Source organism: Eleutherodactylus coqui, chromosome 9, assembly GCF_035609145.1.
Source record: "Eleutherodactylus coqui strain aEleCoq1 chromosome 9, aEleCoq1.hap1, whole genome shotgun sequence".
Taxonomy (NCBI): domain Eukaryota; kingdom Metazoa; phylum Chordata; class Amphibia; order Anura; family Eleutherodactylidae; genus Eleutherodactylus; species Eleutherodactylus coqui.
In genome coordinates, this window is record NC_089845.1 from 129,680,091 (window position 1) to 129,704,361 (window position 24,271).

The window sequence follows — 24,271 nt, forward strand, 5'->3', positions numbered from 1 at the left end:
GTTGGTTCTTCATCTCTATTAAATGCCACAAGAGTACTTTATAGCTTATTTTACAGCAGTTAAACGGAACTTTTCACATCCCTACTGCACCATAAACAATACCATAAGATATGGTGCTGTTAGGGACACGACAGCGTTCCGGGTGATTTTTTTTATATATATACTCACCTGCTTCCTGGATCCAGTGGCATCCCTCACTTAAGATCGCTCAGACACTGCATATCTGACTCTCTTGAGAGTGCCATAGACTTGTATGGGAGAGTGTGTATGGCCCTGTGAAAAGAGTCAGATGTGCAGTTCCGGCGCGGTCTTCTGTGAGGGTCCAGAAAGCAGGAGACTATAAAAAATACATCGCTTGGTTCCATGTCGCGTCCCCTAACAGCACCATAACTTAGTGGGGACTTCACAGGTTCTCTTAAACATGTACAATGCACATTTACAGAGCTTTATTAATGTGCGGAAAAGGAAATTGTCATCTGTGTTGATGAGAAATAATGTCAAAAATAAACTGCAACACAGGTATTGCAGGGTCGGTCTAAGATTTGCTCTTCCTGAGCTGCAGTAGGAATGGAGATATATATATATATATATATAGAGGCAGTGTTTATACCATTTATACACCTGTACAAATCTGTAGAAAAGCCAAGGTCCCCAACCTGGACTAGAGCTACATGGGACTGATATCAAATACATGGATTACATTTACATTCAGTTACTTATAAGAGCAAATTAAATAAACAGAAATTGTTCAGTGTGACAAATCCCACGTGGGATCAATATGTTGTGGAATGGCGACTTTATTAGAGACACCCATTGAGTAGTGCGTTGGACCTCCTTTGGTCTCCAGAATCACAGCAGGGCAACTTGGCATCTATCTGAGGCTATTGGAAGTCCCAGCATCTGATAGGGTAACGATGTGGACAATGCTTTCCTATCTTCGTGCTGCTTGCACCAAATTGTAACCTCCCACCAGCACAATGCAACAGGAATTTGGATTTATCTAACCAGGCGATGTTTTTCCGCTGGACAGTGATACAATTTTTGCACTCTTTTGCCTGCTGAAGTCTTGTCTTTCTGCTTTTCTTTGACAACAAAGGCGTCAAAGTGGTCATGTGCTGTTACAGCTCATTCGTGCTAAGGAAGGTCAAGGTGGGGATTTGCACACATTAGTTTAACCCCAGCATTGTATTCAGCTATAATTTCCTTATCAGTGCACCACCTGTTTGTCAAAACAATTCTTCACATCCTCCACTGACCCCTTTCATCGATGAGTTCTTTACATCCACAGGATCCTCTTTTTGCTGGATGTTTTTCCTCGCCCAGACCGCTGCATGAGAAAACCCTACAAGTGTATGAAATCCTGGCCCCGGCTAGTCTATTACCTATGACTAGGCCTCGTTGGAAGTCCCTTTGGATAACTGGATTTTCCCATCTAATATAGACTTAGTACAACTGATTTGCAGAAAACTTGTCACATGATAACACTTTGGGATAGGACACGCTGCACTTCGGGAGTCATGGCTCTAATTTCCATACAGAGAAGCTCCAATTGGGAAAGGGCAGGTGTCTCTAATAAAGTGGACTCCACTGTGCTGTTTGTTAGTCCAGTCCACAGTGTCAAGTGCTTTAAGTGACGATGATTTGGTTCTTAGCCCGTTATCAACGGTCTTGGTGCAAAGTCTCATCACCGCTATGGCATTTATGGTTTCATTGATCCGCAATACAATCTGCAACTATATACAAGCTAAGGAGTCAAATATGGAGGACACATGCGGCTCCGTAGCCACCGGTTGGAGAACACGGACTTTAATAGGTAGCCCAGGCGGACAGCATCTTCATGTCATCATCATCTTCCACCCTCTTCCTTGTCGATGCTGCGGACACAAAATTCAAATTGTTAGGAGATGATAGCTTAGTTTATGATATTTTGACCCAGTGATGTTTTGGGAACACTGACATGTCTTAGCTCCTTATGATAAAACGACCCTGGTGCTTGCCAGGGATATAGGGGCATGGTTACTCAGACGGGCATATCATACACTGGGCTACATAAACAGTGTGCCCAACTACAAGCGATAAATTAATTTAGAGGCACAAACCTCTCAATACGTCAGCGACGAGCCAGAGTAGGTTTCTCATGACATTCATTATACTATATGTGGCGGATGGCCAGCCCCCTAATCCTAGGCCCCACCTACTTTTTGAAAAAGTGGCAGTACCTAAAATTTTCCGCACGGCGCAGCACTGATGAGATTTTGTTCGGATTTTGTTGCGTTTTTAATTACGGTTTGTGTTCTACAGAACGTCTTGCAGAATAGAGTGCATTTTTTTCCGCCAACTTTAATTGCGGAATTGCATCTCCTGTATGTTAGAAATCCACAACAACAACTCCACAAGATGTCCTTAATTCCACAGCAAAAAAACTTTTTCATTGCAGAATTTAATCCTGAAGTAAAGACGCGCAAATTTTAATATTTGGGAATGGGTGCGGAATCAAGCCCCATAGGGATAGCATTGTAATGGAGAAATGTCCGCGTAGACTAATTCCAGGCTTGGGTGAAAGGTCCCACAAGAAGAAATTAGTTTCACAGGACCTGTTGATATCAGCGTGGTGCTTGAGTCTAGAGAAGGTGTCCCATATATAAATGTTCAGCACCAGGCACTACAGTGCAGCCATGACAATGCCTGATCTCTATGCTCCCGTGTAGGAGACGGACAGTCTGTCTTCTCAACTATATATGGTACACCTTCTCTAGACTCAACCACCATGCTGAGATCAACATAGTGCTGACTGGTTCCTATGAAATATTCTCCTGTGTATACCAGTATTATAACTCTATTCTAAAGAAAGCCTGTTAGTCCACAGTGATTCACCACCAATGCTTCCTGACTTCTGACTCCCGAGAGGTTAGACGCTATTTTTCCTTAACGCCAAACCAAATACGCACAATACATTCACCACAAGTGCTATTTTTGGTCAGGGTCCGAACTTGAGGTCCAGTGCAGTGTGTAAGGTCACATTCCTGGGTCCAGGAAGGGTCACTTTACTTCTTTTCACTTCCACTTTTTCAATTCACTTCTATAAGGGTAGAAAAGTACCTTTCCCTGTAGATGGCCAAAATGGGGCATACTGTACAGCACAGGGCAATATAATACTGAAGTAGAGTGTGGCATATTAAAGTGCAACTCCTGGGAAACTGCAGGTAATTTATATGCCAATCTAAAACAATACAGTATGGTACCTAACTGAGGGATGGAGAGAAAGGCTGCTGGGGATACAACTGACAGGGGGGCAGATGGAGAGAAATCTTGGGGAGGATACCCTGCGCATACATTGCATTCTTCTTTACTAGTTTTCTGAGTGTTATTTCTTTATAGGGCATTACAGGGTGGCTTACCTGGTTTGGATGGCAGCTTTTTGGATGGCACACTTGGTAACGTGACGTTGGCCATGTGTTTGTTGAGATCTTCTTGTTCCAGTTCTTCTAACTCTGCCAGAAGGTCATCCTGCAAGAATGCAAAATCTTCAGTGGCATTATTAAAAGCTAATTATGTAAAGCTGGTAACTTGCGTAACACTAACCAATGTGGGATATTTTGCAAGTTGCTAGAGCAACATAATTATCTAGCAGGTCATATCAATGGTTATATAATATGTAAGTGAACCAGTAAATACAAATGAACATCTCACTGCATCCACATGTCTGATACATATACAGAAAGATGGTATCTATAGTAATCTGTAAAGACTGGCTCCTGCTCTGGTGCTCATTAATTTGAATGGGCACTATGCAGTATGGACTGGACTGAGAGTTGTCTGAGCCACCTGGCAATTAAGATCAGTCACCTATACCAGTGCCTGTACCAGTACCGACCACATTGTCCATGTACCATACCAGCCATGTGATCTACAACAGTGCCCATAATATAATACATTATGGCTATCCCTCTGTTTTCTGATTTACTAATATGGAAGTTTTCAAGCAGAAGCTGGACAAATATATGTTTGTGGTGATTTAGTAAGCATTGAGCAGAGGTTTGGACCCAATGACAATGGAGGTCCCGTCCAACTCTATAATTCTGATGTACACTCATTGTCAAAAAACAATCCCTCCCCTAGGAGGAGTTGTCGGAAACTAATGAAACTTCCTATGTGTGATTGTAACATTGATATAAGTGACTATATCAGAGCAACTTAAAGGGAGGCTATAGGACCACCTGTAGCTTGGATCCAAGATGTGATACAGGCAGGCTTTGCAGATAAGTACCCTGTTGGCCACCTCTGGCTTAGATACAAGATGTGATACAGGTGGACATAGAGGCTCTAGTGCTGTCAGGGCTTGAACCTGGGAACTCCTGTGCTCTGGGCAGTGTCTCTCCCTAGTGAGCTATTCAGCCTGCTGGCCAGCTCTCCTGCTTAACCTAGCCCAGTTCCTTGCTCCTGCAAACGAGCTCCTGATTAGCTGCACCCTGCACTGATTGGACTTCCTATATAAACCTGGCCCTGTTTCTCCCTCATTTCATGTTTATTGTGCTCTGAGGACTCCGCTTTTAAACCAGCTCTTTCCTATACCTGCTCCCTTTAAAAGATTTGTTCTACATGTACCAACCAGCTTGGATACAAGATGTGATACGGGCGGGCATGGAGGCTCTAGTACCTTATTGTACTGCTTCTAGCTTGGATACAAGATGTGATACAGGCAGGCATAGAGGCAAGCAGGATCCGTATGGTGTCCTGCGCAATTGCTGCAACTAAGCCTCTAGATTGTGCAAACTCGTAGGCTGTTGAAGTTGGTGTCGTAGATGGTCCCATACATATTCAACTGGCGATATATCTGGCAACCGGGCAGCCATGGAAGTGTGACAATGTTGTCAAGGCATTCCCGTGCTACCCTTGTGTGTGCGGCCGAGCATTATCCTGATGAAAAATGCCTTTTGGAAGCCGCCATGAGAGATACATGTGGCTGCAGGATGTCCTGAATACATTGGTGAGCTGTCATTGTCCCTCGTACCACTACTAGGGGTGACTGACTGTCATATGCAATGGCGCCCCTAGACCATCACACCAGCAGGGGGCAGTGTGCCGCTCCACAGCAAAGGCAGGATTGATGTGCTCACCCTGAGGTCTCCAGGCACAAACACGACCGTCATCAGTGCCCAAACTAAACCGGAATTCATTGTTGAAAACAACCCAGTTCCACTCTGTAGCAGTTCAGTTTCCTTATACCTGAGCCCGGTCACAATGTGTGCCCTCACGCTTCTACTGGTCCCAACATTTCCTAAGAGTCTGGTCAGAACAGCCCAGGTGGAAATTCTTCAATACAACCAGCTTCTCCCGTTCCAATAATATGCCCCTCTCAAACTCTATTAACTGGGTGAATTCTCTAGGTGTCTAGTGGTCAACAAGCTCTACACAAGTGGAAGAAGAGGTCACTACACACAAGGAACCTCCGAGAGCCTTTTATAGGCCAAGGGGGAACCACTTTTAGGGCCTCAGGTGACAGGACCGTTCATCTAATCACACCACAACTCTAATTATGTGTATATCTGCCTGAGATGTAGCTGGATGCCCAGTTTAACAGCAAAACAACTCCTAGGTGCTTGATTTTTGTTTTTGACAAAGAGTGTTTTAGCACATAGCCCGTCCGAAAATGCATCTACTTAAGGGCAGAGTTCTTGTCCCAGGATGGCGACTGCAATATATATATATATTATCCATGCTCACGAAAATTACTTAGTGGAATTGGGAATAGTAGTTGTAATGTAAGGCATTAGCTATATGGATTACACAAAATACCCAGGACAAAGCAACATGGAAGTTCCTTTGTGTGTTGCCCTATTGGTTTACCACTACTCATCTCTTCAATGTGGGAACTGAGTGTAGCAGGAGCGGACTCCCACAAGTTGGTGAAACAGAAGCAGCTGAGTCAAATGTGCAGGTTAGTGTAGTGGAAGACGTTCTCCGCTGCAGCACAACTCTACAGAAGGCTCTACAAAGTATATAAAAGAATTCCTGTAACAGAAAGACGCAAATCACAAACTTAGCCACCAGCAATTACCTCGTCAAACTCTTCACCAAAACCAGCGGGGTTAGAAATGGCATTTGAAATTTCCTGTGCTACATCCTGTTGTTCGTGGATGTCCAGCATCAATTCATCAATCTTATCCAGATCCCTGCAGATAACAACATTTCACATATTATAAAGAAATACAATGCTATAAAATGTATAAAAAAATAGAAACTTCAGGTCGCCACGAGAGCTTCTATTGTGGTTGTCCATTCAAGAATGAATGTGTCCTTAATTAAACTGCAAATTCGGTCATTGGCGGGCAACATGAATTATAGCATTTTTCCTGGTAAGAGGACAACAGAGAGCTTTTACTTCTCAGACATGAATCAATATTTTGCACTTGCTGTGAGTTTTGTGCGATCTGTATTCTGCAGAATGATCAAAAAAGAGCGATGAGCAAGTTAAGAGATGTTTTATTGGGTGACTCAGAGTACATTTATCAATAGGCGGCGTAAGCATCCGAGCGTACACACAGCATATACATCACTATTGCCGCCCCAGTCTGGAACGACTGAAAACGCAACTAATATAGTTGAAAATTTCTGTAAATGCTGAAGAACTGTCACCGATGCTCCTGCGGGGTTACTAAATATCGCGGTCACAATAGCAATTATTTTACTTTTATGTCTAGGTAGCTGTAAATGAGTTTAAAAGTCAGGATACAAATCAACTACCTCAGTGCACTATGGGGGACATTTATTAAGACTAGCATGTCCAATGTCGATCTTAATATTATTTCCCCTGGCTTCATTATGCGCCTAATATATGGAGCGGCACATGCTTCTTCACATATTACGGTGGAAGTGAAAGAAAAATGGCTCAAGGCGCAACAACTCTAAAAAACGGTGAGAAGATTTATTTGATATGGAGTTTAACCAGCAGAATAACGCGTTTCAGAGATAGACCTCTTCTTCAGTAAATGCTAGGCATGACATACTGGATGGCTACGGTCAGAGGCGCAACTATAGGGGATGCAGGGGATGCATTTGCACCCGGGCCCAGGACCCTTAGGGGGCCCATAAGGCCCATCTTCTCCACATAGGGAGCCTAGTAATATGAGTAAAGCATTATAGTTAGGGGGCCCTGTTACAGATTTTGCATTGGGGCTCTCAAATCGTCAAGTTACGCCTCTGGGTATAGGTACAGATGGTGGGGGAGGGGGCCCAGCGGAACTTTTGCACCCAGGCCCATGAGCCTTTAGTTACGCCCCTGGCTACGGTGTTTATGTTGCCATGCCAGCACGGCCAATAAGGAGGCTATAGGGAAAGGACCAGGCTGCAGGTGTAGCTCTTGGTATCTGAAATGTACGTAGATACAGAGGTCTATCCTCGAAACGCATTATTTTGCTGCTTATACTCCATATTAAATAAATCTTCTTATTGCACCATCATCACCATTTTTTGGAGTCGTTGCGCCTTGAGCCATTTTTCTCTTTCTTTCCCTTGCACCATGCACTCCTTGTCCTGTCTTGTTCAGGTGCACGTCTGGCCGGCAGCGCCTCCCACGTACACTTGTACCATTATTCACAAACGAATGTTGTATATCCACCCACAAAGTAGCTCCACCACTTTTCTTTCACCTCTTCACATATTAGGCATAGTTTGGCACATCTATGCGCCTGCACAAAAATGTCCGCCAGGTCCAACCCAGTGTACTTTTCTGGTACAATTTACACAAGTTTCTGGCATAAATTGTACATAGATGTGCTGGTCTGGGAAGCCACTCCCCCTACTAATACGCCGCACTTCCTTTTTGGGAAAATGGCAGATGATGGCACAAACCATCAAGTCGCAAAATTTTGCAACTTTTTTTACGCCAGAAACTGGTGTAAAATGTTTGATAAATGTCCCCCTATGTTTCTTGTGAACTGATTGATGGGAAAAGGCCGGGCAAACAGAACTTAACAGTCCCTCCTCTTCCCTATAAGGGGGAACCCTACTACTCACATTGTTCCTTTACTCAACTGAGTCTAGGGTGGTAATGTTTCTCCTTGTGGAGAGTATCACAAGGGTGTAGAGTCTAATGTAGGCCATGCAGTGCTCTCTGGGAAAAAGCTATGTAAACAATAAAATAATCCTCCATAATGCCATCTACTGGAAGCTAGCTACCCTACAAGTCAATATCCAAACGTATAACAGGCCAAATCAATACTAATTGCAAGAAACAAACACCAAATGTTCTTAGAAAAATAATGTTTATGGCACAGGCTGTCAGAGCAGCACCGGTGGATCCGCTGTGCTTCAGAACTGATTTGACTTTGGGCTAGATCCAGAGGCAGCACCTGGGGATCCATTGGTTTCACCCTTTCACCCCACCAATCAGGACCTGGTCTTGGTTGCAAGGACCCGCAGACCATTAGCCTAGAAATAGTCTTGGTCAAGTTTTTCATAATGCAGTATCAGAAAGTGTAAACAGGGATGTAGTTGTAGTCAGGGCAGGGAGAATACTTTCACATAGTTTAGATTAGGCCAAGAGTCAAGGCAGCAGAGAAGGTAAACATAGTCAAGCCAAGGTTAGCATAAGAAAGGTCAGGAAAGCTGGGTAGTTCAGACATGGGTCAAATACCAGGAGATCAGACAGAAACAAACTTGCAGCTTCACATAGTATGGTGATTGATTGCTCAGGTAACTCTTGATGGGCAGAATAGCCTTAAAGAGACCTTTCAGAATTGGTGAGGACTGCAAAGCTGGGTGTGTGCGCTGGCCCCTCTAGAGGCAGACTGCGCAAGTAGGTGCATCCTATGTGGTCCAGAAAACTGACAGGAGATCCGGTATCTGCCGCAAACAACATGGGGGACACGGCGTTTGCCACGCCTGACAGCAGGAAGAGCTAGTGGATGCTGCCATTCATGACCAGCGGCCATAACACATGCCACATTTTATTTACAAGGAGTACATCTGAGAGCCTGACAACAATCACAGCACTTTAATTCCACGGTCGGCTGGGCCATTCTTGCCCCCCACATACAAGGCTAACAGGTCATTCAAATCTGCATTTACAATGGTGCACCAACAACAGACAATGGCTGCAGAGACTCATTCATAAAGAATCCTTTTGCCCTACTATTAGACTACACAAACAATAAAATTAAAGAGTGAGTCAACTGTATGTCAGCAAAATGCTTTACGAGATTTTTGGAGACTCTCCAAAAGCATCTCAATACAGCAGCCATTACTATTCCATAATACCAAACATGGTTCACACTAACCAATCTTTCTTAAGAAGAATAGATTTGTCAGTAACCATACTTTTGTGCCTTTGTTTAATGGGCAAAGCACCTGTAAAACCTGCACTTCCAATCACATCTCCTTAACTCCTTAACATCTCCTTTTTCTCCCTGCACTATGTATGTTGAATTTGTGTGCTCAATAGACATGAATGGTACAACTGTTTGTGTGTTATTAGTCACATGTTCAAAGCTGACATCAGGGACTCCTCATGACACTACTCTACTGGTATTACAATTATTGAATTTACACCGAATGACGGGAACACACAATTCATCTTGAACTTCTAACAAGAGTGTTTGTTTCTGTCCCTCATCCCTCTGAGGAAAGTTTTCAGTCTTACCCTTATTCTCTGTTATCTACAGGTGTATAATGAATTGTCCACCCTTCAAAAACCATACGGTGGCAGGTCAGTGGTTGAGATAGCTTCATGATAAAAAACACAAAATATGGTGATACCATTTCCTGTGGACCTTTACTTAGTCCTCTGGTACTTCATTTCGAAACTGGTGAAGGACCTGGCCCTAGATATTCAAACTCATCATACCATGAAATCAGTAGATGGTGATGCTGTGTAGTGTGACACAACATAAAGAGATTAGAAGCAGAGGGAAATGTTTAACCCAAGAATGGTTTTCATATACTAAGATGAGCCTAGTGTTGGACGTCCGATGTCCAGCAGCTGTGATTGGAACAGCTGCAAAGTGTCCTGTGGCCTCAAGCCTACATCATTCCGACGCCAAGCCAGATGAAACAAGAATCTGATACCTTCTGTGAGGGTGAGAGCCCGGTCGATCCTTAGCGTTGGCTAATACCACTAATGAAAGTGTGCAATTATCGAGTGGTGAGCCAGTAGAATAAAGACTTGTGTTAAAATGCAGAGACTTTCACCTCACTTTCATTGCATCAATTTTAAAGGACCATGTAGACATTCTTATTTTGTCCAAAGAGGACCCAGGGTCTTTTAGAGATATGGAACACCACTGCTAAATTTGGGTAAGGAATTTGACATCCCATGGTCCTCCTTCCTCAAGCCTATCTTTGTACCTGCTGTCCCCAACAATTCTACCTCTTAAAGATATTGGCCTTGATGGTAACATTACTAATTACAATATTAGCCATTACCATTCTAATGGCTAATCTCCATCTTTGTAAACATCCCATACTTAACTACAATGAATGAGTTACCTATGAGATGTTATGGTGTGGCAGATTGGGGGTGGATGTACTACATGTGTAGTTGCATAAGGGTACTGTTGGCAAGAGGGCCCACCACTACCTTGAAGGGACATACTAATGATTCCAAAGGTCCACAGTTACTGAATTTCCAGTGGATTCAGATCCACCAGTAAAATCTACACCAATGAGAGATATAGGAGGTGTCGGGTGAACCCAGATTTCTGTTGCAGCATGCTGACGGAAGGGACAGACTTTGGTGTAAGCAGCATGAACCGATGTAAGTTTCCTGTGAGGTTCAACAGTTTAGACTAGTGGAGGCAGAGTAATGGTTTAGGGAATGTTTTCTTGGCACTCCTTGGGTCATCTGATACCTGTTGATGGTTGCCACAACAAAATTGTGGTTCAGAAGGCCAAGGGAGGTCCAATGTGCTACTAGGTGGGTGTCTTTAAAGTGGCCATTTGGTGCATATACTGGAATACAATAAGCTGACTTACCTCTTGAACAAACACGATTAACAGTTAGAATACATGGGTGTTACTTACATGTTTTTGTGGATTGTTTTCATGGCTTTGGCAGCATAACCCATGTTTCTCAAAACCTCCGTGTTGGTGTGGGAATTCTCAAGAGCTTCTCTCTGGAACTCAATGGTGGACAGTGTCCCATCTATTTGTGTTAAATGCTTCTCCAGTCTTTTCTTTCTTTTCAATGCTTGTAATGCAGCTGAAGAGAGAAACAATGTACATCCCACCTATCAGACAAGGCTTTACACATATATAATAACTGTAGACATCAGCATGAGGGAAATATGTATTATATAGCGTTGTAATCTACTAGCTGCAACTAGATTCATGGTGTCTTTGTTCTTAACTGCAGGTGGGCAGCAGATATTAAGTATATGAACTTCTGTCACCTCAAATTTATATCATTATGCATGGTGCCTATATTTGTTTGTCACTCCAGTCTGGCCAAACTGGTTTCGAGAGGAATCCAGATGTGACTTGGATCATCCAAATAAAGCAGCCACCATCACCACCTGGAGAGATGAGGAAGTACAAGAAAATGGACTGTTAAATATTCATTGGGTTCAACCCTTGTTACCTGGCTGCCAGGGATTTGCTTAGTGGGCAAGTATATAATTGAAAGTATAAAAAAGGTATGCTGAACAATGGAATGTGCTCCATTTTCTTCCATCCACCCCTAGGAACAAAGACTTTTGAACGACCTGTAAGTCCCTGTGTTTCTCCATTTTATTTTCCTGTTTTGCATTTTTTGCATGTCTCTTTATTTTTTCTTTTTACCTTTCGTAAGCAATTTTTTAAAATCAAAGCTTAAAACTTTAATAAGTATGGTGTCAAGTCTGTCCCGGACTGCCAACCCATACAGACAATAACTATGGAGGACTGGACAATGTGTATATGGGGAACGAATAGTTGTTAGATGCAAATCTAGACAGGTGACGGGAGGGAACAGCAAAGTATGGGATGGAACCCCCTAAACCTCCCCAATTGGACCCGCCACAAAGCAGAGCACTAGGTCTGAAAAGTCTGACCCTACTGCTTGCACATAGCAAAGTTTGAAGTCAGAGAGGAATTGAGGAACCGAACTAGGACTATGGATAGACAAAACACAGAGCGCTGAGCTGAGTACAAAAGAGGCAATCAGACATGTATGCTGAGAGTCCTGTCAGAGCCAGAATACAAGGAGTATAACTGGCACCCTCTGAAAGGAAGGGCTAGGTTAAGTGGCATAAGAAAGTTGCTGATTGGCTGACTTGTCTGTCACTCATCCCAGCCAGGTCATTAGCTAAGCAGCTGAAGGAAGACATTTAACCCTCAAAGTCCAGGACCACACCCACGTTACGTGCTGAGGAAGTGTATGTGTGACAATTTCTGTGCACTTTTATTCTCTGAATGGGCAGAGGAGATGGATGGTCATCATTATGTGTTGATAGACAATCTTTTCTTTAGATCCCCTCCTGTTTTTAATCACTGCACAGAGACATGGTGAAATAAACCAATTTGCATGTAAATGGTGAAGAGCCTGGATTACCATGGGTGCCCATGCCATGCTTTAGACTAGCTGCTCACAAACGGATTTCCATTGTGGAATCCGCAGTTGGCATCCACACCGCGAATCTGCAGCAAATACTGTTCATAGCATGCTATGTAAAATCGCTTCTTCCCGCACACTGACGGAAACTAATTCGAATTTCTGCGAGCAGAGAAAAAAAACGCAGCATGCTCTGTTTTTGTGCGGATCCCGCATGGTCGGCCTCCATTGAAGTCGATGACAGCTGTTTGACCCACGGTCCTTCCGCAATTAATATTTGCGGAAAGGCTGCAGGTTCTGTGTCATCGCCTAGCGGCGGCGTGGGGGAGCAGTAATTTGAAAAAAAAAATGTCTGATGGCAGCTCACCACAGCCATTCGCAGTACAAATAGAGAACATAAAAGACAGGTACGTGCAGACGCCGGCCAAGCACAGGGTTGGATTCCGCTGTGAGCTCCCGCATGCAGAATCCGACCCGTTCGTGTGCAGGCGGCCTTATAGGGAAAGCAAGCAAGAACACTCTGGTTCTTCACTTACAAGCAGCTAATCAACTTCCTTTGAAGGTGTACAAGCAAGGCGGATAACTAAGTACACGCCAGTGTCGCTGCAACCAATAGTAGAAGTCTTTTTATTGTCTACTCTAACGCATGACTTTTGTACTCATATACAGAATGATCATTTTCCTATAACTAAGCTTGTAAATGTTTGTCTTTTATAAGTAGACCAACTGGTGGCGTCTGACGTTTGCAGACTCTGGGTGTGACGGCGGAGTATAATAACCGCTCATATCTCCCAGCGCATTATCTGACATCACGTTCAATAAGAACAGCACAAGGGAACTTGCTGTGAAGTTTTCACAATACAATCTATGATAAACCTTTTACAGCGCTGCTAATGAGATTTCCTTACCGCTAATTAGTTTTGTCCCCGGTACCTTTACAATCTGCTTTTGACGTTTTCCCGCGCGGTGTTAAAATGATCTGCTAGAGTCAGATATTTCTCTCAGCGCTGCGCCACGCAGCCCTGTTCTTGATTGGCATGCATACTGATTTCTTCACTGTTGACTTTGCAGCCAACCCTGCCCGCAGAATTTACCTCTCCTTTAAGGTGCCTTCACACTTGCGATCGCAGGTGTCAATGGGACTTTCTAATGGTAAAAACGCTTTGCACAAAGCACCAACTTGCGATGTTTTCTACATCTGTTTTCTATTTCAATTATGTACAATGCTTTAACTGTTAACTTGATGAAGACCTAATTGTAGGTTGAAACGTTGTGTCTCTTTTGGCTATGGGAGACTAAAAACCTTGAAATATTTATGCACCTTTGGATGCTGCCACCTTTTTCATCGTTTGCTGCATTTTGGGACTTGGTCCAAACCCAGGTGGCTGCTGCATCATGTAACAGGTTCCTACCCATATTGGGAGTGTGGTGTGCTACTTGTGATATTTCTATATCGCAAACCCAATTATAGTCTCAGACTCCACCCTTGACAAAACCCACACACCGCTAGGCACAATGTCCACACCCAAGACCCACATCCACCATAGCAGAACAGGCAGTTAATTGTTTGGACTGCGCAGTAGTTACAAACAAACATAGTTAACACATAACCTGCCAAAACAGTGCAACACCATGTGCAAAACATGATAAGGTGGTGTGGTACATGTCTGCGCCAGTAACTACCACCTAAGGGCTCCTTCACACTGGCAAGTGTGATATCACAGCGCAATAGACAACAGCTGTTGCTAATGTTAACAACGCATCGCACGTACATCACAAGTTCAGGCGTTCCGATGCGACAAATCGGAGGCTCCATAGGAAAACATGGGCGAGAAAAAAAATAGCAAAACGCAAAAAGATAGGACATGCCGCGATTTCAAAACGTCGCAATATCGCTTGATAGAAAACATGGCAGATGGGAATGAAGTCTTTGAAATGCACGGGTTTCATAATTCTGCGTCTTCTCACACTTCTGCGTCGCGCAAAAATCAAACAATTTTATTGCCAGTGTGAAGGCAGCCGTACACAAAGGCTTTTCTTTATAAATAAGGGTTGTCTTTGGGAGACTACACCTTTAAAGTGGATGTACCGGAATCACAAATTATCCCCCATACACAAGATAGGGGATAACTTGCTAATCGGTGGGGGTCTCACTGCTGAGACCACCAATTGATCCTGAGAACGGGCAGCTCGTTTTCCCCATCCTCTTCAATGCAGTCTCTCTGCACCCCTTCAGGCTGGTTTCATATGACCGAGAAAATTGCATGAGATTTGTGCATCTCGCGCGAATATCAACCCCATTCTTTCGAGTCATACACAGTAAAATCTATACTTGAGATCTACTAAGGCCGATTTTAAGTAAGGCCATTTTATTAGCCAAAATTCTGTCTCTAGTAACATTGGTTGCCTCTAATAACACCGGCGTGTTGCAGCCCACGCGACCTCGCTGCTGAACCCGCGTGATCTCCTGCTCGGCATCTCCTCCTCCTGCAACTAATGTAACCCACCACCTCCATCATCGGCGACTGGCAATACACTAGTACAGTACAGCACAATTACAATCCAATGTAACAGCACAGAGAACACAGTGATAACGCTGAGGACAGATAATGATGTCACCTGCAGTCCTATGTAACAGCACAGACAACACAGTGATACCACTGAGAACAGATAACGATGACACCTGCAGTCCTATGTAATTACAAAGAACACAGTGATAACGCTGAGGACAGATAACGATGTCACCTGCAGTCCTATGTAACAGCACAGAGAACACAGTGCTAACTCTGGGGAGAGAATGATGTCATCTGCAGTCCTATGTAACAGCACAGAGAACACAGTGATAACGCTAATGAAGATGATGTAGTAGATGTGACCTGCAGTCCTATGTAACACCACAGATAACACACAGTAACATGTTCAATAACGTGTTAAATGTTCATTTATTCTTTACAGTAGTCTTTTATATTCATTCATTAACTTTTTTGTTTTTGGTATTAAAGACCATATTTATTTTCAATTAAATGTGGTTTGGTGTGTTTTTTTGGAATGTCTAGAACAAATTAATTGGATGTACATTGATTCCTATGGAAATAATTACCTCGAGTAGCAGCAGTTTCGGGTAAAGCTGATTGCTTTCGGACGGATTACCAATGTAAGTAGAGGTTTTACTGTATATATGAGTGATGTTTTCCCATGACACGCTCTAACTTTTTGCTTTCCTAGGAACCATTGCGCATTGATTTCAATAGGACCTTTAACCCTTTCCAATCCAATTTGTATCCTGGTTTTCCTAGGGGGCTTACTCTTTTCCTGCCATTATACAACGGCGCTATATGCTGGATAAAGCCAGTACTGCATGAGGGGACATATTGGATAGGTTCCGACAGAGAGCCTAGCAATATACAGTAAAAGAACCCCGACAATTGTCTTCCAACATCAGAGCTGTACAGCCTTAAATCATAATGTCTTCAGAGGTCAGGCAGTGGATTAGAAAGGGTTAATGCCTTTCATGATGGCATGCCAGTGCGGTGTGAAGCTTCCTGCAAGAGGATCAAAACTACACCGATGCGATGTGAGGCGTTTTTGCCTGAAAAATTCGTCACATCCATGGGTACATCACACATTCACAAGCAAGATATTGGGCCGAGTTTCACGTCCCGATATCGCGCTCGCCCGTGTGTAGACAGTCTCAGTGAGGAGGAGATTGAATGAAGCGCTGATCACACAAGCGTGCGGACATTCGCTGCCATAGGTAGCCAAGCAGGCAAGCACTCAAGTATTTTTGTCAGCCTCATTGAAATGAATGGAGTGGCAGCCCCACATGTGCAGCCCTCACTCCATCAGCATCCCCATAGTAATGAGAAGAGGGGGGTCAACAATTTAACTTGAAGGAACAAGCACCGTAAATTTAAAGTTCTGGGCTTTAAGTCCGGCTGATGGTAAAAATACGGCGCAAGATTTAGGCCTCATGTCGACGGCAAGTGCGGATTCCGCGTGGTAACTCACCCGTGCTCGCGTCCGGTGACCCTGCGTAACTGTCCGTTTCTTCTTTCTCTTGTACTGTGGATATGTGCGGACGTGCCGGCTGATGCACATGTGCAGCACAGATTTTTTTTTTTTATCTCCTGCTCTTCCCGCGGAATCCACGACCCGTCCACAGTGTCAACAGCGAACTACTGCTTCCATTGACTTCAATGGAAGCCGCCCATGCAGGAGCCGCAATAAAATGGAGCATGCTGCGATTTTTCATCCGCGAGCGGAAACCACAATTGGATTCCACTCATGTGCATGAAGAATCGTTTTTCCATAGAACGCTATTTTGGGTTATTGCTGCGGAATCCGGAGGCAGACACACGCTCCAGATTCCGCAGCAAAAATCCAATCAGGGACATGAGGCTTAAAGCTCCTTCCCCTGCTATCTAGCTATGGATGCCCCAACTACAGTGGAAAAGTCTGGAATTGAAAAAAAAGGTAATATGAATGACTCACAGAGGTGACATCATGGGAGTCACAGATATTAAAAAAAAATCAATTACAAAAAAAGTTTTAAAAAATTACAGAACTATATATATATTGTGATAGTTTGTCCTCCAGGGAGGGGCAGCAGCGATACACTGGACTCCAAGTTGTGGGTAAAACTCACTTCCATTTTATTTGGCACAGCACACTCCAACAAAACAACACAAAGTCCACATAAGACGTGCAATTTCTGCACCACGCAGGGTGCTCAGGTTGTATGCCTCTCCTCAGGCGGTCAGGCTGTACAGCCACACAAAAGGTCCGTATGACACAGTCCATTCAAATCTGCACCACACAGGGTGCTCAGGTCCACCAGGCAAGTGGTAATCCTACCTCAAGCTGTTAGACACAGACTCCTGGGAGCTGCAGCCTTTTATGCCCCAGTGACGAAGTCAGTGCCTGCAGCTGAGGATCCTGAGAACCAGGGTGAAGTTGTGGACTGGATCTCCACCCTGTCCAGACCAAGAGCCTGGGAGGGAGATATACTCCATCCACAACTCCACCCTTTAACTGCCTACAATATATATACCGTATATACCGGCGTATAAGGCGACGGGGCATATAAGACGACCCCCCAACTTTCACCTTATACGCCGGTATTACAATGGGGAAAAAAAAAATCATTACTCACCTCCCCCGGCGTTCTGTCGCGCTCCGGCAGGATGTCGCTCGCTCCTCGTCCCCGGCGCAGCATTGCTTTCTGAATGCGGGGCTTGAAATCCCCGCCTCCAGAAAGCTAATACACACGCCGTCAGCCAGTTACATCCATTCAATGACATCATTGAATGGCTGTGATTGGCTAAAACACACGTGGCTTCAGCCAATCACACTATTCAATGACATCATTGAATGGGTGTGATTGCTAACACACGTGCGCCTTCAGCCAATCACAGCCATTCAATGATGTCATAGTGTGATTGGCTGAAGCGACGTGTGTTTTAGCCAATCACAGCCATTCAATGCTGTCATTGAATAGCTGTACCGGCTGACGGCGTGTGTATTAGCTTTCTGGAAGCGGGGATTTCAAGCTCCGCATTCAGAAAGCAATGCTGCGCCGGGGACGAGGAGCGAGCGACATCCTGCCGGAGCGCGACAGAACGCCGGGGGAGGTGAGTAATGATTTTTTTTTTTTACACTTTTTTTTTTTGTATTACCGGCGCATAAGACGACCCCCGACTGCAGAGCAGATTTTTCGGGGTTCAAAAGTCGTCTTATACGCCGGTATATACGGTAATGAAAATGACCCACCGCCTTTGCCAATCTACATCGTTACATTATGTAATCCGAGACTATACAAATTATATATCAAAATGTCTGAAAGAAAATGAAGAACCCATTCCTGTACTTTATTTAAGCATAAATATACAAATTTAAAAAGTAAACTAAAAATTATTTAAAATAAATCTTTTTTAAGCTTTTTACCCCTAACAAAGTTTTTTAAAAAATCTGTAAAAAATTATCTAAAAAATAGTCCTCTATGTCACAGGAAAAAAAGTTCATTTTTATGAAACTACATCCGTTAATAATTCATTAGAAGACATTCAGATATTAAACTACTTAGAAGCTTAACATTGGAGGCGATGGTTCTCCCAGCAGAGGTTGCGAAGCGAAGCATTACTGTAGCATATAAGGACTATAATCACATAATAGAAGGAAAACAAGGCGCGCCTTTCCTGCTGGGGCCTAAGAATAGACCTGGATATTACCATCACCGCTTTCTGAGAAATCTCCAGCTTGACTTAACCCGTGTGTCTATTATGTACAGGAGAAGGAGAAAAACTTCTAGATCAACCATAATATTCCGATTTTCAGACTTCATTTCCAGAATTTCTTCTATCTGGTAATAATGTCTGTTATTGCCGTATATACAAAAGTTTATAGATCTAAAAAAAACTGCAAATAAAGGTTAATGACTCGTCCTCTTCGGTTAAGTTGTTTGACAATCCAGGTGACAACCAATAAAGTCTGCCATTTCCGCTCCAGGAGGCGGGGCCGGTACACGGTCATTAGGTGCCCAGATCAAGCAAGCTGCACTCCCCACACCCCAGTTTTAAAAATAAAAAGATGTACATGGCTGAGAGCCCCTTTATTACAGATGCCTGGATCGGCCTACCTCCATAGTTAATACAGAACTCAGTTTATTGTGGTGGCTATTCCAGGGGTTGGTATAAACTGTGGAGGATGATCTAGGGGTCAGCATTAATACAGACTCCTTGGTTCAGCCAACAATGATTAATAGAGACCCTCTGGATCAGCATCTATAGTTACTATGTGTAGTGGCCCAGAGTTAGTGTCTTTCTGTGTGTGTTTGTCTCTTTCATGTGTAGTACAGTCGTGTCTTTATGTGTGTACTGATGTCTGTGCTGTGTGTCTAGTCAGCCTTGTGTGTACTGTCTCTTTAACTTGCTGAGTGTGTATAACGTGAGGAGTGAGTCAGACTTGGAGGAGGAGTTAGAAGAGAGTTGTAGTCGGGAAGTGAAGGAGAGAAGGTGTGTGTCGTGGAGGAGCAGAGTGGCTGCATCTCAAGAGGAGAATGTGGAGATGTCCGGGAGAAGGGAACCATGTGTGGAAGAGGCAGAAACTCTGAAGTTCCCCCAGGCCGTGTCTTGGGCTCATCCCTGTGGCTATGATATGCCACTCCTCCGAGGAGTGTGAAGATCAGATTCTGTTCTCCTGGAGTCAGTGGTGGCAAGTGCATGGAACCACAGATCATCTACCTTAATTGTGAGCACTAATAAGGACTGTGTAAAGAGGAGGTTGGAAGTGATTGGAACGGAGGGAGGAAAAAGAATGTAACAGAGAAAATGAGAGTGGTTGTCGTATGTACCTGACAAGTAACAGGAGTACCCCTGAAAAAGTCAGAGAGATAACTGAGACTGTGGATGTTCAAAGGATAAATTTGAGTAACTCTTGGATACAAACTTGTTGAGGGAAGAATTCTTGGACAAAGTGTATTTTTTTGCATTGTAATGCCTAAGACTGTTTAATTGGAACCGAAATAAGGAAAAACCGCGTGCCTGCGGTATGAGATTAACTGCTGTTGACTCTGTTATTCAATCCAATTACTACAAAGAGGTACTGGCGTCATGAAGACAAAACAGGTAAAAAAGTTTATCCAGCGGTGTTGCTGTTACCAGGTTCTGTGTGCCGCTGGGCTGACTATACTTTGGATGTGTTGGGAGGAGATAATAGAGCCACCCGTGATATATTCCTTAAGTTCACCCCAACATCTTTCCCGGCCAAAGGACTGACCCTGCCGGCCACACTATGCACTCCCTGGATCAGCTCCCATGATTAATACCAAGCCCCTAGATTATCCCCCATGATTAATGCAAACTCCCTGAATCAGCCTCCATAGTTAATCCCAGTGTTAAAGGAGTTTTCCAAGGTATTTCTATTAATGACCAATCCACAGAATAGGTTCATTAATAGTAAATTGGCTAGGGTCCACTGCTGGGGATCCAACTAGATCAGCTGTTCAGGTGTCCACCGTCAGCGCCAAAACAATGGGTATGAAGCGGAAGCAAATCGCTCCGACCCCTGTTTAGTGGCCAGCCCTAGTATTGTGGGAGCAGCTCTCACTGATTTTTAATGTGAACTGAGCCTGCAATTACCAGCACTGGCCACTACACAGTAGTCACAGTGATCTGCTTCTGCTATGTTACCTTTGTTTTGGCACCGACAGATCAGATTAAAAAAATAAATGTAGTCATCTCTTCCCTATTTCGGGCGCCAGCACTGCCTTCACTACACTGGGACCTGGTATGGCATCAGTAGAAGAAGACAACTCAAAGATAGGAACTTTACACCAATCTAGAAAGGGGTTCTTTACTGTAAGAGCGGTGAGACTATGAAACTCTCATCCTGAGGATGTAGTGATAGTGAACTCACTAAAATAGTTCAAGAGGGGCCTGGATGCCTTTATTGAGTGATACAATATTACATAGTATATCACTGAATACTTCAGAAGGTTCAGTAATCCAGGAAGTTATTTGATTGCCAGATTGAAGTCAGTAATTCCCCCCCCCCCCCCCCCCCCCTCTGGATCAACCTGGGGGGCTTTTTTTCAGCTTTACATACTATGTTACCATGTTACATATGATGATGTTTTTGAATTTCAGATATTGACGAGACATTCACCTAGTTCTGTGCAGGAAATACAAGCCAGGATATTATAATGTACATTTGTGGTCATGAGAAGTAGAGATGTCCTTGGATCAATGTTGTTAGAATGGAAAGAAAAGAAGGTTTTATAACCTGAGTGTAATTATTTACTAGAAGAGGTCAGGCTGAGGCTTCACCACTTACCCCTCTTGTTCTTCGTCCCGTGCCTCCTCGCCGTAGCTAGCTCCTGCTCAATTTTCTTTTCCAAGTACTCTTGTTTTTTGGTTAACATTTCCTCAGTTTCTCGGAGCCTGAATAGAGCTTCCTGAGGACTTGGGCCCCCCTTCCGACTTCTTGAAGAGGAACCAGACCCTCCAGAGGACTTGAAAAGCTTGGTGATCTTACTCATTGTTGTATCTGATTTTCCTCAGTAAACAAAATCCATCCAGGAGGAAATAATAACCTTCAGCAAGAGCTCTGAATGCAGAGGAGAAAAATACAGAGCTGTGATCGGGTAGTCAGACACCTGTCATATCCTGTCAAGTAAAACTCGAAAGGCAACTTCCAGTAGTTTAACCTGGCATGATGGGTGGGGCAAGAACAGAGTCAAGTGACTTGTGACATAGCTGAATACCTGGAAGATAATCTCACACCTTACTAATAGCATCTACTGACTGATTGATCAGAGTTTCCTTCACTCCTCGCTCCTTGTTAGAGCATAAAAACGTAAATAAAGATAATAATTAACATTCCGATTTCTCCAGGACATGAGCTTCACAAGATTATTGGGTCTGCAGACCCCCCTTGTGCATCATCTACATTATATGTGAATTAGACAGTTTAAAGTGGCACTTCGGGTTCTGCACCGCAGGGGTTAGCTGTGGATTTTCAGCAGCAGACGATCCACAGTTGCAAAATTTTCGCCAGATGGTGCGTTTTCTTGTCTTTAATTTCACTACGGCAATGTGGCACAGATTTCACCCTTTGCATTGCAAAATCCACAGTAGGTCAATTTCTGTGCAAATTTCGTGGGGATTTGTCCCTTAGCATGTGGATGAGATTTATGTAAATCCCATCCGTGTTGCCGTTATTGTAAATGCTGCGGATCTCTGCACAGAAAGTCCACAGCAGACCTACCTTGTATTGCCATACCCTTACGGTACGCCTAGGGGTGGCCTTATCTATGGACAACTCATGTGGTCACACAAGGCGCCAGCTGGTGCTCAGTGCCCTGTGCAATTGCACAGGTTGCACGTGGCTAGGGTTGGCCATGAATGATGGCCACGGTAAGGTCTACCTGTCCACACTATGTTTTTCATCCAGGTGGCAGCATCTTATGGATCTACTTGAATCATCTTCCTGCTGGTTCTGTACCCACCCCTCTGATGCTCCGATGCACCGCTGTCAACGTTTACTACTGTATTTATGCTGTGAACTTGGTTATGGGGCTATAGTTATGAGCTTGGCTCTGGTATTGTATATATGTACTGAGGTTGGTTTATGCTTTATTTATGGTATGAGCTTGATTCTGGCACTGTATTTATGTACTGATATTTATTTGGTGCTGTATTTAACGCATGTGCATGGTTCTGGTACTGTATTTATGTCATGAACTTGGATCTGGTGCTGTATTTATGTACTTAGCTTTGTTCTGGTTCTGTATTTATACACTGACCTTGGATCTGGTGCTGTATGTATATAGTGAGCTTGGTTCTGGCGCTGTATTTATGTACTGATCTTTGTTCTGGTGCTCTATTTATGTCATGAACTTGGATCTGGTGCTGTATTTATGTACTGAGCTTTGTTCTGGTGCTGTATTTATATACTGACCTTGGATCTGGTGCTGTATGTATATAGTGAGCTTGGTTCTGGCGCTGTATTTATGTACTGATCTTTGTTCTGGTGCTGTATTTATGGCATTAACTTGGATCTGGTGCTGTATTTATGTACTGAGCTTAATCCTGGTGCTGTGTTTATGTTATGAATTTGGGTCTGGTACAGTATTCACTGAGGTGTTCGGATGTGGATATGCCGTTATCTTGCCTCTTTCTGCACAAGGAGAATACAGACAGGCTGCCAATCAGTGCAATTTATATAACCTTTTTCTTATGAAGATGGTGGTGGGGTTGCCAAAAATAATTTCACACAGGATGCCATCTAGCCTAAGGATGGCACTGTGTAAGTCTATGGCATGTGGATGAGATTTCTGAATTTTCATCCTTCCGGCTTTTAATGTAAACTCTAGGGATTTTCACGTTAAAACGACACTGTGTAAAAGCTACAGCATTTATGCCCCATGTGACCTTACCTTCATTGTTCATTCAGATGCAGATTTAGCTATAAATCTAATGTAACATTTACATGTGCTACGTCCAGTTGTCCAGTTTTTTAATGTATATTTTACTTTAGATATGACACTGATTTTTGATCAAGACTTATGATCAAGGTTCAGCCACTGTTGGCCACTCTGTGACATTCTGGATGGTTAAATTACAGACTGTGCTGTCGCCACAAGAGGGAGCTGCAATAGAAGTAAAGGTTGTTGCTAATAGAAGTGAATGGAGCTATTGGACAATATTGGGAGATTTTCAGAAAAGAGTTGTGATTTGCTGTGTAGTTCCATGTAACACAGTGGGGAAGGGCCACCAGTTATACAAGGACTGTGATGTACCAGAAAATTCAGTGTGTGAGAGGAGGTGGATGCAGGACTGGGAGGTCTGCAGTGGTGGAGGCCGTGCCTAGGGGCAATACAGCAGGCAGTCACCCCATGCTGCAGAGCTGCCATAAGTGAGACTACCAGAAAACAAAAGGGCCCAGATAACCTGGGGGCCAAAGAGACAGCTGAGTGGTGGACCGGTCAGATTACTGGGGTGAAGGACTACATAGTGGATGGGATTAGATGCAGTCATCCTCCCCCCATATACCGGACACTAAGGCATCGGTGTTGAAGTACAACAGGACCATCAGCGGGGAATGTGCACTCTATGGGAATGTGTTAACGCAAGCGTAGTGGAGTTGTGGCACCATGGTTGATTTTAAGGCCTCACAGGGTTAGCAGTTGTGTTGTAGTATAATGTATCCATGATGTAATGGCGCTTGTAACTGCAGGAACAGCTTGCC

General features: G+C 43.8%; 1 protein-coding gene across 1 annotated transcript; it reads right to left on the minus strand.

Moving 5' to 3' along the window:
- Nucleotides 1-431: 431 nt before the first annotated feature.
- CHMP4C (charged multivesicular body protein 4C) lies at nt 432-21,700 on the minus strand. The gene is made up of 5 exons (XM_066578492.1): nt 21,356-21,700; nt 11,020-11,197; nt 6,059-6,173; nt 3,399-3,507; nt 432-1,874 (listed from the first exon to the last, which is right to left on the minus strand). Exons 1-5 carry the CDS (start codon nt 21,558-21,560, stop codon nt 1,807-1,809), a joined length of 675 nt encoding a protein of 224 aa, XP_066434589.1. The 5' UTR covers nt 21,561-21,700; the 3' UTR covers nt 432-1,806.
- Between the last annotated feature and the right edge of the window lie 2,571 nt (nt 21,701-24,271).